Source organism: Dermacentor albipictus, chromosome 3 (assembly GCF_038994185.2).
Source record: "Dermacentor albipictus isolate Rhodes 1998 colony chromosome 3, USDA_Dalb.pri_finalv2, whole genome shotgun sequence".
Lineage (NCBI taxonomy): Eukaryota > Metazoa > Arthropoda > Arachnida > Ixodida > Ixodidae > Dermacentor > Dermacentor albipictus.
Genome location: NC_091823.1, coordinates 136,752,897 through 136,766,851, shown reverse-complemented (window position 1 = coordinate 136,766,851; position 13,955 = coordinate 136,752,897). Strand labels below are relative to the sequence as shown.

At 47.3% G+C, this 13,955-nt stretch overlaps 1 protein-coding gene across 5 annotated transcripts in view; it reads right to left on the bottom strand.

Moving 5' to 3' along the window:
- LOC139057585 (snRNA-activating protein complex subunit 4-like) overlaps positions 1 to 13,955 on the bottom strand; it is a 115,448-nt gene that overhangs the window by 31,136 nt on the left and 70,357 nt on the right. For all 5 annotated transcript variants that reach the window (XM_070536074.1, XM_070536073.1, XM_070536072.1 and 2 more), the window contains one exon: positions 11,704 to 11,958. In XM_070536074.1, coding sequence (XP_070392175.1) covers positions 11,704 to 11,958 — 255 coding nt within the window. The remainder of the gene's footprint in view (positions 1 to 11,703; positions 11,959 to 13,955) is intronic.

Below are 13,955 nucleotides of genomic sequence, written 5' to 3'. Positions count from 1 at the left end.
TGCCGAGATGTTGATCTCTTCGTGGTCCTGATGACTTCCCGCAGTAGTGGCGATGGTTACTTCCACGAAATCTATAGGCTGACGGTCGCTGTGAGTGGAAAAAGCCGGAGCTCCATGTGAGGTACTTCTATATATGTCCGAGGAGAACATTGCATCACCATCGACAACTCCCGCCTTATGTTCCCGCTTTTCGAAGGTGGTTGCCAGCTCTTTGCTACGTGCTGCGCTGCTGCTCTGGGAGGCAAACGCAAACCACGCTAAATTCGTCGCTATACTATTTGCAACTATTTCTGCGCTGATACAGCGCTCGCTCAAGTGTTTTCTCCAAGAATGGCATCAACTGCAGCTGATGAGCCACCGAGCTAGCAAGAAAAGAAAGCCAGAAGAAGTCTTCTTTGGTGGTACTACACAAGACTCACCGTCGACAGGTCAGTGCAAGTCATGCGAACGCATTTTTCAAACGCCGGCAGGAATGACTACTACTCTTCAATATCACATGAAACTGCACCCTATGTTGATGGAAGAGTACAAAAAAGATGCCGCTGCAAACACGCTGTTGAAGAATCGACCAATGCTGGATGATATTTTACAGCAGAGACAGCAGCCATTGTCTCAGAAGAAAGAAAACGCACTTAACCAGAAAGTGGCAGAAATGGTCGCCTTAAATCTTCTCCCTTACAGCTTTGTTGAAAACCAGGGGTTCAAAGCACTGATGAAAGCAGCTGCACCATGCTACAGTCTGCCATCTCGAACAAAACTGTCGCGTGTGCTCCTCCTGCGCCTGTACGACGACACAAGAACAAAGGTACGAGACGAGCTGCGAAAAGCACTTGAAGAAGGAACAAGCACTCTCGCTTTTACAAACGATATCTGTACGTCACGCGCCAACAAAGGCTTTCTAAGCCTCACGTGTCATTTTCTTACGGTGAAGTTCGAGATGAAAAAGTTCATTTTGAACAAGCGACATATGCTGGAGAGTCATACGGCTGTGAACATAGCTGCCTCATTGGAGCAGCTATGCACCAACTGGGAGATACCAATCGACTGCGTGAAGTACATCGTGATGGACAACGGCCGCAATATCTGAGCGGCTGCCAGGAGACTGCCAAGGCTCCAGCGAGCCTGCTTTGCGCATGGCACTACAAGCATAGCCCCAGTGCACAGAAAAGACTGAACAATCTGCAGAGGCAGTTGAACAAAGAGGTGCTCCATGTTGTGCAGGATGTTGACACAAGATGGAACAGTCAGTACCTCATGCTCTCGAGGCTCCTTGAGCTTAAAGAGTCCATCACACTTGAGCTTACCACTCCGAACATGATCATAGATACGTTTAACTCTGCAGAGTGGAGAAATGCAGTGGAGTTTGTCGAGGCACTGAAGCTTTTATCTGACGCAACTGTGATATTAAGTGCTGAAAAGTACCCCTCTTTGTCATGTTAAATTCCAATTATTTTTGGAATGCTGCATTGCCTCGAAGGTTGCAAAGGCAACTCAGGGTTTGCTAACAATATTGCAAAATGTATCAAGACTCTTTTTGCGGAGTGCAAATTTGGCCATGTTCAACATGGCCAAATTGGCCATGTGCAAGCCTGGCCATGTTTCTTGATCCGCGCTTTAAGGCCGCAGTTCATCAGGCATCTAGTCAGATGATCTGGCTGAAAGACCTTGTGACAAGGGAGCTCCAAGCAGCTGACGTGGAACCCAGAGGTGACACTGCCGTGCCAACGTCGACTTCATGTAGGGATCTGATATCCAATGTATGGAATGCTTTTGACGATCTAGTGATGAAAAAGGAGAAGACACATTTGGCATCTGCCCCTGAGAGGGAAGTTACAGACTATGCGGAAAAGCCTCTTTTTGAAAGGGGCAAGGATCCTTGTGAGTGGTGGCCATCCATTGGCAGCTTCAAGTACCCACTTTTAAGTGCACTCACCCAGAAGTACTTGGCCATCCCCGCCACCTCAGTTCCTAGTGAAAGAGTCTTCTCTGCCAGTGGAAATGTTGTCACAGAGCATAGAGAGCACTTACTTTTTGAACATGTTGAGCAGTTAATTTTCCATCACGTTAATCTGTAACAAGTGCATTACCTGACTAAGAGCGTTACCTGACATTACGTGAGTGCATTCCCTACAATGAGTGCCTCTTTAACCTGAAGCAGCCTTGTAAAGTGCAATACTATTTTCAAAAAGGTAATAAAGGTATTGTTACCTCGTTTTGCCACTTTTTAATACTACACAAATATTCTATATTCGTTTCAATATTTGAAGACGGTTTTTTGCCTTATTCGCATTCGATTCGTATTCAAAACTTTCAATATTCGCACTCTCCTAATCTTCGCTACAAGGTATTACAACGCACAAAACAGCTACGTTTCAAGCCTTGTGTGCAGCAAGAACAAATCTATCAGAACTGAGTACACCCGCGGGCGATTAGGCAGAAAATAATCAGGAAGCAACCGCACCAAGGAAATTTACTGAGTCAGAAATGTGACAAGCCGCAGCTTCAAAATATTTGCCAACTAAAAAACGAAGAGCAAAACACACTAATCCTGATTCAATCCACAAACGGAAAGTTCGAATACCTTAGAATATATATTTAGCCCTGCTTTTAGAACAAGCACCACATGCACTGCTTGCGCCATTTGGACGTAGCTTATGTTGAATTCCAATGGTGGAGTCGGAGCAAGTTTTTCTGCTCGTTTCGGAGCAAGTTTGTTCCAATGGCAGAGTGAGGGCAGGTGTAAGGTGTTCCAATGAGAGAGTCGGAGTGGATTCAGAGCGGGAGTCAGTCCGTGGAGCAGAAAAAGATGCTCTGCCAAAATCGGCGGAGTGGACCGGAACTCTGCGTGACATATTTCCTTTACCACGTTTGTCTGCTAGGAGGCGCCACCGGTCATGACTCGCGAGGAAGCAAAAGCTGCTGCACGTTTGGCGAGATATCCATTGCTCACTTTTAAAAAAACAACAGGTAAACGGTGCTGAAGAGACAAGTGACCAGTGCGGCAGTGCTGGGAGCAAACAGCGGAAGGAAATGACAACACGCAAGGTATCCTGGGTAACTCGGTGATAGAACTTCCACTTCCGCCTTGCTCCGGCGGCGCAGGTTGTGTTCCACTGGCGGATATGGAGGCGTTGCTCTACGCCAGAGTTGAGTGCTCGCTCGCGGAGTCCGTCGGCTGCTCCGACTCCGCCATTGGAATTCAACATTAATCAGCTCCAAAAGCGCTTTTGCATGTTCTTTGAAGCTGTGGCCAAAGCTTCATGTCATCCATCTAGTCACTGTCTACGATATCTGCCAAAACAGAGGTTTTCCAAGCTGCATCGGTATCATACACACCCATTGTAAACACAGAGGCAACAGAGGCAGTTGAGGCAAGCAATGGACACGTCATTACGTGATCAAAGATGGCAGTGCCTATGGAATCGCAGCGAAAAGGGTGAATAGGCCTAGCTTGCTGGCCGCCGAATTCGGTGCCAACAGCCCTTGAAATTTATTTCACGACCGAGCAAAAGCCCTCCTGCAAACTTTCTTGGATTACCTTTCACCAGGGGGGGGGGGGGGGAGGGAGGGGGCAGCTTGCTGTCCCCTACCTCCCCCCCTACCTCCTTGGGGGGAGGTAGGGGGCAGAAATGGCAGTATGCACTCCGCAACTAAAAAAATCCACCTCCATTCCACCCCGTGAAATTGAATGTACGGCGAAGCTGGTGCAGATGTTAAACAAGTACCACCACCCCAACTGATGTTGGACAATGTTACACAAGCACCGCCGCCAAAAGCGACGTACGTCACGCACGCACGTGTGCGCAAGCACAGCATAATCCTCATTTTTCAAAGCCGTCCGCAAAGCGCAAGTGCCTTTTTGAACTAATGTTCAAAAATAAATTGCATCAGAAAATGTGTAAAGTACGACTTAGACCCAACTGCACATGTGATAGCAAATATATTGCAATTCGAATATACGAGAAAAAAAATCTGCTACATGGAAACCGAAAGGCAAATCCCATTTCCGGCTGCCATTAAGAGGTCTGTCTGAGTGGCTGTGGCCGCTAAGAGCAGTACCGTTAGCACAGCATACATCCTCATTCCTGTAGGCACTCCACCTAGCACAAGTGTGTTATTGAACTACAGTCAAACCCGACTATATCGAACCCGTTTACATCAAATTATTCTATATATCGAACAATTTCTGGACACGGTATAGTTACAATGAGTATACATAACAAAAATTATGCTTACATCGAACAAAAAAAGCAGCGACTCCCGATATATCGAACGTAAAGCGGCAGAAAGTGCCTCCAGAAGTTGGCTTTACCTCGCGGTGGCGGGAAAACCCAGCGGCGCGGCTCCATCCAACCGCTCTCCCTACCATGACTGCCCTGCCTCGGACGAGCCGTCGACACCCTTTGCAAAAAATGATCCTGGCCCACCCGCAGCGCTTGCTCAGACAGCCAATCAGAGGCTCTTGTGCGCTCGTCATACAAGATGGCGGAAGTGCGAGTTGTCTCGCTGCTTTTCTGGTTCATTGCGTGTGCGCCTTGTGGGCCTTTTCCCGCAGTGTTGCCGTGATGAAGCGGCAGAATTCACCTTTCGTCGTGAAGCTTGAAATCATAAATCGGGTCGAATGCGGTGACAAGTAGGATGTCTCTGCAGCATGCAAGATTCTGAGGAGCACTCTCAGCGCGATCTTGAAGGGGGAAATTACGGCTAAAGCGGCCCAACGCGCGACCCGGTGTCCGTGGCGCCCGACGCGTACACACGGCCATGTGCGAGTGGTTCATCTGAAATTGCTTCAGCTGTGCCGACATTCCCGTGCGCAGTGACGACTAAATTCTGATTAATGCGATGAAGCCATTGCCGATGTTGCCCAAGTTCAGAGCGAGCTGTCAGAATTTCCGGAAGCTGTTGACAAATCAACGGTAGACGAGTTTGTCAGCGCAAATGATGGTGTCGCGACCACAGGAGAGCCTGAAAACGAAGACTACATTGCCGACATCATACCGAGCACAAGTGACAGTTGGCACAATGAGGAAAGCAACGACGGTCCTTGGCCCACATCCTCCGAAGTTATTGGTGTGCTCGCACTAGTCGGTGCTTCTGCGCGAATGCGGAAGGTTACGGCCTCAGCTGCTCCGACCCTTTAGACAATGTGGAAAAGTGTGTGCGTCGCAGGCAGCGAAATTGGCCAAGCAGAAGAAAATTCAGGACGACTTCGTGCGAAACTAAGCTAGTTTCACCAATAAAGTGATTTAATAAATGGTATGTGCTTTTATGACATCAAATTATTTAGCAGGCTTATATCGAATTATGCTCTATATCGAACTGATAGGCATTTTTTTGCGAGTTCGATATAGCCGGGTTCGACTATAATTGAATTTTTCAAGGTAAAATGCATCAGAAAATTCATAAAGTACAACTTACACACAACCTGCTGGCATGATAGCATCAGATTGTAATTAGAAAATACGAGAAAACATAATTCTGTTACCCGGAAACTCAAACACAAACCCCTTTTCTAGCCGTCGCTTTTTTGGGTGAGCAAGCAACGAGAAAGCCTGAGCAACGGACACAAGCGACGAGCTAGAGGCTGCAAACTTCGCTGTAAAGAAAAACATAATTGTGCACCATCCATCTCACAATGATTATCAACATTAATGTGATTAGCATTGAAGCAATGCAGTGACACACTGTATTGCCACCGCTGAAACATATCTCGCATCAGGCGTGTATGCCGCCTGGCTCCTCGCTCTGGACACGCTGAGCCATCTAGCAAAGCATCCGCAAAGTCCGGACCTGGCGTGTGCGTGAATATATATTAAAACAAGATTGTCTACGCATATATGACCTAGATTCGGTTCCGCCCAGCACCAGATAAGTTTTAAAGGATTTTTTTGTCGATGAAGCACCCCACATACCCAGTGACCCAAGTTTCCGTCAAAGAGGTTCATTGATGAGCAGCACATACCCAGTGGCACATAAGCAGCAACCATAGCTGGTGCAAAAGGTCCACTGAAGACCGACCCATACCAGTGGAACAAACTAAATGGCACATACCCATAGACCAAAGTTGGCATGAAAGAGGCTCACTGAAGAGGGGCACACACACCAGTCACACATACCCAGTGCCTGAAGTTGGTTTGGCAGGTGGTTTTGAGCTCATTAGAGGAACCCGATATTCTACCCATTAGACTGTAGAGCCAGCGACACTGACGCCATCGCCCCAAGAAAGAAGACGAGGTCAGGCAATGCCACGAGCGGCGCAGGAGCTGAATTGGCAGGGAACCGAAGAAGTAAAAGATCAGTCGAGTTTGAGCTCCGGTGCTGGAATAACGCCTCATTGTCACTCTCTCATGTGCCGACAAGACTGGACTACCCAGTGACCCAAGTCGGCAAGAGAACAGCTAGAAACATAGATTGATAGACAGACAGCAACCAATATTTTACTTTACTGCTGGTGTAAATTTTCGGCAGCAATACAATTACGCCAGTGCCAAAAATTTATGCCAGTACGTATCGACGTAGAATACACATGGTTACTGCAATATTAGATCTCGGTTTGTCTGATTGAGCTCTGCGCCACCAGGTGGTTGCACTGCGCAGGTCATTCATGTTTGTGCCTCCACTCATCCGGTAAAACGCCAGGTCAGCTTGCCTTTAGCCGAATACCGGACATGCCAAAGCTTTCTATTGGCAGCTTCGGCGTGATTTGCTATCTGTTGAAGATTCTAAAATCTCAGTTCATGCCCCTACTTCAAGCAAATTTCAGGGGCCAGCGAAGTCTGTCCATCCTTCCATCTGTCCATCTATATCTATCTGTGTTTGTATCTAACCATTTTCCCACCTACCTGGGTCACTAGGCAGCCCGTGGTCAAATGATTAGTGCACAGGAGCTGTGCTGAGGTAACAGGGTTCAAAATCAACCATTGGACCACTGGTGCCGCAACGTGGGGAGATGCTAAGGTTGGCGCTCTTGGCCGGTGTCTTGGTGCTGGCTGCGAAAGATGAAAATATAGTTGCGGCGTGTGCTTGATGCGCAAACATGGCACACACAGGGTTGTTCTAGAAGCCTGCTACGCTAGTTGTCTTGATCGCCGCAGCCAACGCATCGGTCGACACCTTCACCCTTCTACTGAAAGAAATGAAGGGATGATGGCACAGCTCTTGGGCCGCCGTCATGACTCCCTACAGTGATGACCCTGAAGAATGTGCCTTTCACAGAGTGACATGCTACCATGGCTAAGTGGCTGGAACCCCAGTTCAGCCCACGACTACTGCTGTTCTGGTCCCGCTAGATCGGGACATTGTTCATGCAGTATGAGGCGGCTCTGAAGGTGAACAACATAATGATCCAGGAGTTCAAGTACGAGGTACTCCTCGACGTCTTGCCACTTGATCTCCAAATCTGCCTCAGCGTTCCAACGCTTGGGCTGTGCTCCTATGACAAGCGACAGTTTGTCCTAAACTTCTATGGCCCTCTGTACTGCCCTCTTCCACAGGTTGACTGCACGGTACGGGACTCATCAATGCCAACCCCCTCATGGCCAGCACAAAGTGCGTCTCTTACTGCGCCTGTATGCCATCGTCATCAGCACAACCTTCTTCCCTCGACCTGCCACGATACCGTCTCGTCGACCAACAAGTGCGTTTCTGCACAGCCCCTGGCCTCAAGATTTCACTAAAGGTATCTTTCATGCAAGTATGCAGCACAATGTTCGCGTCAAAGGCATTGGCACAACATTGATACCGGTTACATCATCACTTTTTCTCGCTACCAATGATGGCACGTAACAGTGGTGACATTGCTGACCCAATGCCGGCTCCCGCACCGCACGCCATCGGGCCTGTCTCTAACAACATAGCACCTGCCACTCGGCCCCCGACCAACCCTCCATCGAAGGCGTCGACGCTGTCTGCCAGCTGTCTGCTGAGCCGGTCACTGAGTCGGTGCCCTAGCTCCGCTCCTGGCCGACTCCGCTGTCACTGACCATGCCAGCTGTTGTCACCGCATACACAAGCCACATTCTTCTTGACTCCCGACATCAAATAAGCCATATCTCCAGAGTGTGAGCTACGCTGCATCCTGCGTCAATCGTCATCGAATGACTAGACATTCCTACGATCCCTAGCCCCACTCTGCCTGGCCAGCCCACAGCTCACTCATGATGCACCCTGTTGCCAGCTGTGCTGGATTGTTTTCGCCATAGTTTCTCACTACATTACCTAGAGAGAAATCTGGCGCTGCTGCACTGTGGTATGCACGGGAATGCTGGTATATTGTGACTTCGGATTGGCATCGTTCTCGGAGGGCCAGGCAAGCAACGTTCCGTCTGTCATAATGATTAATTTTCCACTAAAACAGCATGTAAAAAGCTGTTTTAGCTTCATTATTACACAAAAACTTGTGTGAACTATGAGCTTGTTATTGCATGTACAATAATATGAAACGTAAAAAGTATCAGCGGGCTGCTAAAGTTGGAGGACAGACGACAAGATTCGTGCTCGCACTGGAACAGTTTGTCGTCTGTTCTTGCTTTTCTTTTCTTCATCATGCATTGTAGGTGAGTAAACATCACTGGAAGATGTAATATGCGTGAATAAAAACATTTTATGAAGATTTTATTTGAATAACACGTTATTTGCATAGCCATATCCACGTCTTAGACGAAGCCGCCTACAATACCAGCCAACACAAGCCTCACAGACACATATACCGTCATTCCTATGATGGCACGGCACCCCTTAAGAAACTCCCATAGACGGTGGTGCCAGATTTCCCTCTAGGTGTTATAGTGTGAAACTCTATGGTTTTCGCCTCCGAACAGGATGCGCCATGTTCACCTGCTATGCACGTGTTGTGGCACATTAAGCGGTTTAACTGAATTGCTCATGTGCATACCCTGAATGCCATGCAAGGATGCGGTAAGTGATGCACCACCGACAATGCTCGCAGAAGCACCGGCGACACATCATACGCCTCACAAGGTTTGCAGTTTCTCTGTCCTCAAGACACATGTGCCAACCATCATCTTGTCAAGTTGGTACATTTCTCCCAACAGCGTCTGTCCCTCGAGTCCCTCACTCATTACTTAACGCCCAGTGCCGCCCGGCTGAGCTCTGTAGCAATGGCTCTATGCCCTTCACACTGACATAGACTGACCATGGACACTTTTGTAACACATTCATACTAATTCGCCATTTTGCCGTTCTGTCTGGGCGGAGAGGCCCTGTAGCACACAGCGACACTGCAACATTGGGATGCTAAGGCTGGCGCTCTTGGCCTGCGCTTTGGTGCTCGCTGTGAAAGACGATGAAAATAAAGTTGGCCGGCACGTGCTTGACGCACAGGCAGGGTGTCTTGGTTGGGCACTACTGTGACACCCCTTTTTCTACAAAGCTCTTTCACGCTCACATGGGTTACAGTAGATGCGGGACAGTGCTGTTCGAAGAAACTCTTTGATGCTAACTTGGCTCACCGAGTTTGCGCCAGGAGGTGTGTGCTACTACTCTTCAATGAACGCCTTTGATGCAAATTAAGTAACCAGGCATGTGCATCTCCAGAATGTGCTGCTCTACAAAGACGAAAAAGCTCCCTGAATTTCTTCGATGTTGAGAGGAAGTGAACTAAAGACACAAAGGTTCATCAACGACAGCAACCTGAAGCATTAGCAGGCTGTGCCACAAATGCACAAGGTAGGTGCTGCTTTTCAGTAGATGTGTCGGAGGCAGCTTGAAGAGGTAGCTGCTGTAGCCACTGTTTATTTAGGTCAGCCAGCAATGGTGCCACCAGATCTCTGGAGAGGCTGCTACCATAGCCACTCAGGTTGAGAGCGCCAGCGTGTTCTAATCTCACACTACATGCATGTGAGCCAACTTCTCCACCGGCTCTCAAGGCGATAGTCGCACCATTACAAATGCTTTTTTTGCGAAAACTTTACCGAGCTGGCCTATGAACGAAAGTCTTGCCAACTTGGACCACTGATTATGTGCCACTGAGTGTGTGGCAAGCAGGGAACCAATTATCAACATTCATAGGAACTGGTGCGCGACGCTTCTCACGTTGGAGGCCCCATGTGAATTTCTTGGCAGAGGCACTAGATGGTGCAGCATGTCCAGAAAGAAGCGCGAGAGAGAAGCTCGAAAGCTGCAAGATGCGTTTCTCAGCATTCGAATGCACCGGTGTGCCATGTATTTTGGATGCCACCCTAGGCTTTATGACGGTGGTACTAGATGGCTCTGAGTTCTCTTATGGAAGCACGAAAGACGAGTCTCGCTGCAGTAGACATCTCGTACATAACTAATTTTGGTGGTGGCAATGCACGGTGTGGCAATACTGATTCAACGCTAATGCATTACCATTGATAGTCATTGTGAAATGGGTTCTTCTGCTTTTAGTTACCGGTTCATATGTTCCTAGAAAACACAATCTTTCGACACCAACGTACATAATATCACAAAAGTGCGATCAGATGATAACTTTTCCAGCCGTTATATCCCATGTAAACAAGAATAGGGCGCCAGCCTTGCAACGAGAACAGTAGTCGCCCGCCACAGCAGCATTTCCCGCAATGCTCACCTGCCCATCTCGTGTGAAAACGCCGACGGGCACTCAGTTTCCTATTCCGGTACCAGCAAATCTAGATATGCATCTTCACTTATCTGTCTCACCATGCGTGTGGCGTAGTGGTGTTGGAAGTGTACTGCAAGCTGTTAATACGCGATAACCCAAATGCACCATTATTTCCTGCTGCAGGCGGCACGAAATGAGCTCCACGTTTCGCTTTGGTGGCATTGTATTTCAGTGTCACCAACCAGCTCAATTTTGTTTCAGTTTCATGCGGCTATCTTAAAACACTACGCAATAAGAAAATAACAAAATGTGTCTCGGGTCGCTTGGACTCCACCAGCTTGACTAATGCTGCAATGATTCCAGCGAGTGGGCATGCCAAAACTTTCTGCCAAGATGCCCAGCTCGAAGAAGCTGCCGACCAAGGTCGAATTCGAGGGGTGCAAACGTAAGCTTGCAGAAATCTCAAAAACAACAATGCATGTTTTGGGCTGTTTGGGCTCCACCAGCTTAGCACATGTTGGTGTCTCGTGCTGCAATGATTTGCACAACACTTTCCATTATGTAGATGTCCAGTACATTTGGGTCTCAAATTGTTTAGTCATTTTGGATCATAAGTTTTCCTGGTTAGTGTGTTCTTTCTTGCATTTTTTCCCTAAACGTATGAATGAGGTTCTACTGCATTCCCTGCTCACCCACTGGCCAGAGGGCACATTTTCCTGAGTAGACTGCAGACACTAAAAACAGCAAAATATTGCTCCACGCTGTCCCCTTGATGCTTTCACTCATACCTAGCCTCTGCAGGCCTTTATGGAGATGCGAATGGCATGTTTTTTTGTCCTCTTATACATAGCCAGACAAAACCCTTGGCTAAAACTGCCAGCCAGTTGTAGCCAGTTGTGACTAGTGGCTTCAGAAGCAGTGACAGCAGCACTGTGATGCCAGCAACTGGAAGCTGAGGAAACTGGAGCAGGTGGTCAACAGTACTATATGTGGTTTCTGGCTTGCATTTTAAGACCCCAAGGACACTGTGAGCAGTATTTTATCAGTAAGTGATCACAAACAGCTCCTTTCAGACAGTCGCAAGAATGCTCCATCTTGGTCAGTCTATGTGTGGCAATGGTCAAAAGTGCTGTGGTTACCTTGACCAGCAGCAGGGCAGCACGCTTCAGCCTTTGGGTGGTGAGCTGGCGGCAGACGCGCCGGTACAGGTCCAGGCGCTTGTCAAGGCCCGTGAGGCGGGCGCGTCGCGCTGCGTTCACGGGAGCTGCAGGTGCTGGCAGGAAGCGCTCCATCAGATCAGCCACGGTTGGTTGCTTGTTGCCGAGGATCTCAGTCAGCCGTCGGTAACGCATCAGTGCTGAGTTGGCTGTCCGCCAAGGCATCTCCTGCGCCACCTGTGAAAGAGCCATGCACTCTGTAGAGAAGCAATGAAACAAAGGATGGCGGCCACCAATAAGGGTGAGTTAGTAGCAGTTCTCGAGACCAACTAAACTCTCTGTCTTTCCTTCAATCTCTCTCTCTCTCTTTTAAGACCAAATTGAATACAAATCAGAGAGTACCAGAAGCAAGTCGAATACCAAATATTTTTCAAATGGAGCAATATGACTTGCATATACTGCATGTCACATAGCAAGGCGTGGCATATATAGCATACATGTACCTAAATATATACGAAACCTGCTCATAGCGATGACGACAGCAAAAATTTGCTTGGAGTGTCTATATAATTGCTATCACAATAAAAAGTCAGAAAAAATATCGCCATTTTCGAATGGCGACTATTCGATTTGTTTCAGCTGCCAATGGGGTTCCTCTTCTCTAGAGCACATACTCTAGGAACTAGTTCAAACGAAACTTTGGAGAGAAAACACTTCAAATGCCAGGCTTCTTTTTTTAAAATTTTTAGTGTTTGTCTCAATGAAATCTTTGAGCTGGTGCAGACTGCGCGTCGTATTGTGAAGGTAATGCAATGTCTTCTAACATATTTAGTACTGGAGGTTGCGTAATGTCAAAGTTCAGAGATATGCTGAAACGAGAGGCAGACGGTACGTCCACGCCCCTCGGCCTGCGCTCTTCATCACACCGGCATTCTGGTAGCAAGTGCTCACGACGATCCAGTGAGGTCTGTTCATGTTTGCCTGAATGCACGTGCCACCATGGTAGTTTGTATAATTAGTAAGCAAATGTTTACAGTAACTTATACGGTCGATAAAAATATGAAACTTAGTTAATTGTCCAACAGTACTATCAATAAAAATTATTTGCATTTTGGGTGCATCTGTGACTTTTTTATTCAGAGAACTAATAATATAAACAAAGCATAACAGCCAGCGAAATTTCAATCCCGACAGTGGATTTTGCTTGATTTCTCAGGCATGACACATGCACACAATGTACCAAATTTACAACAAACATGGCAGTCATGAAAAATGGGTTGCCACCCATTGCCTCGCTTTCATGCAATATTAAAGTGAACTGTTCTTTTTGGCATCTGGCAAGTTTTGATGCTGTAATGGTAGGACGGTGTGGAGATCAGTCTGCTGATAACGTTGTTTTACTGTTAGCACCACTAAACAGCTTTAGTTATGTGTGTTTAGCATAATAACAGAATTTAAATGTGCATGCACAGAATGCTAAATGATCCATAACATTACTGTCATTTAGTTGGTTCCATAATTTAAGTAAAATATGATGGCAGTCCCAGCCACCCAGTTCACATTGAATTTGGCATTGCTTTTGTAGAATTCACTTCGTTCATAACAAATGACTGTGTCAACGGACTTTGCTCAGTCTCAGACCACTTCGACAATGCAGATTTATGGATAGCCTTGCAGTTGTGGCCAGCAGTACTGGTTTTCGATTTTGCAAACGTTGGGCACCTTTGGATTGTCTTGGAATCACAACCCACATGACTTCCTATCAGGGCAGAACTAGCTGGCTGCCAGAGCTCCGAAAATCGAAGATGCCCAGTGAAGAAGAAGCTACCGCAAGCCAAACAAAGCACGTTGTGCCCAACTACACTGCAAACCATTCAAAGTGGACATAAGCAGTGTCTGAAAACTGAAATATATACACCTTGCACATTGCCTACAATCAACCTGCACCATTTAGAAAAAAAGGACAGGCCAGGAAATAAGTTAAGAACAAGCCACGAATTCAGCTGTTTACCTCAAGAAGTCAACTGCCTTTGCTATGTAGAGCAACCAGGGCAGGGCAACAGTTTAGTGCACATAGCGTGCTTTCTGCATGAAATATATAGAGGTTCTTCTAGTGCATATGACTATTTGTGTATTGAAGCATGCGCTCCTCTTTTTTTATTATTGTATTCATTTCGAAACTTTTTCTTTCAGCTGTCATGCTTTAAAGGCAATTAGAATTTAGTTACGCCGCT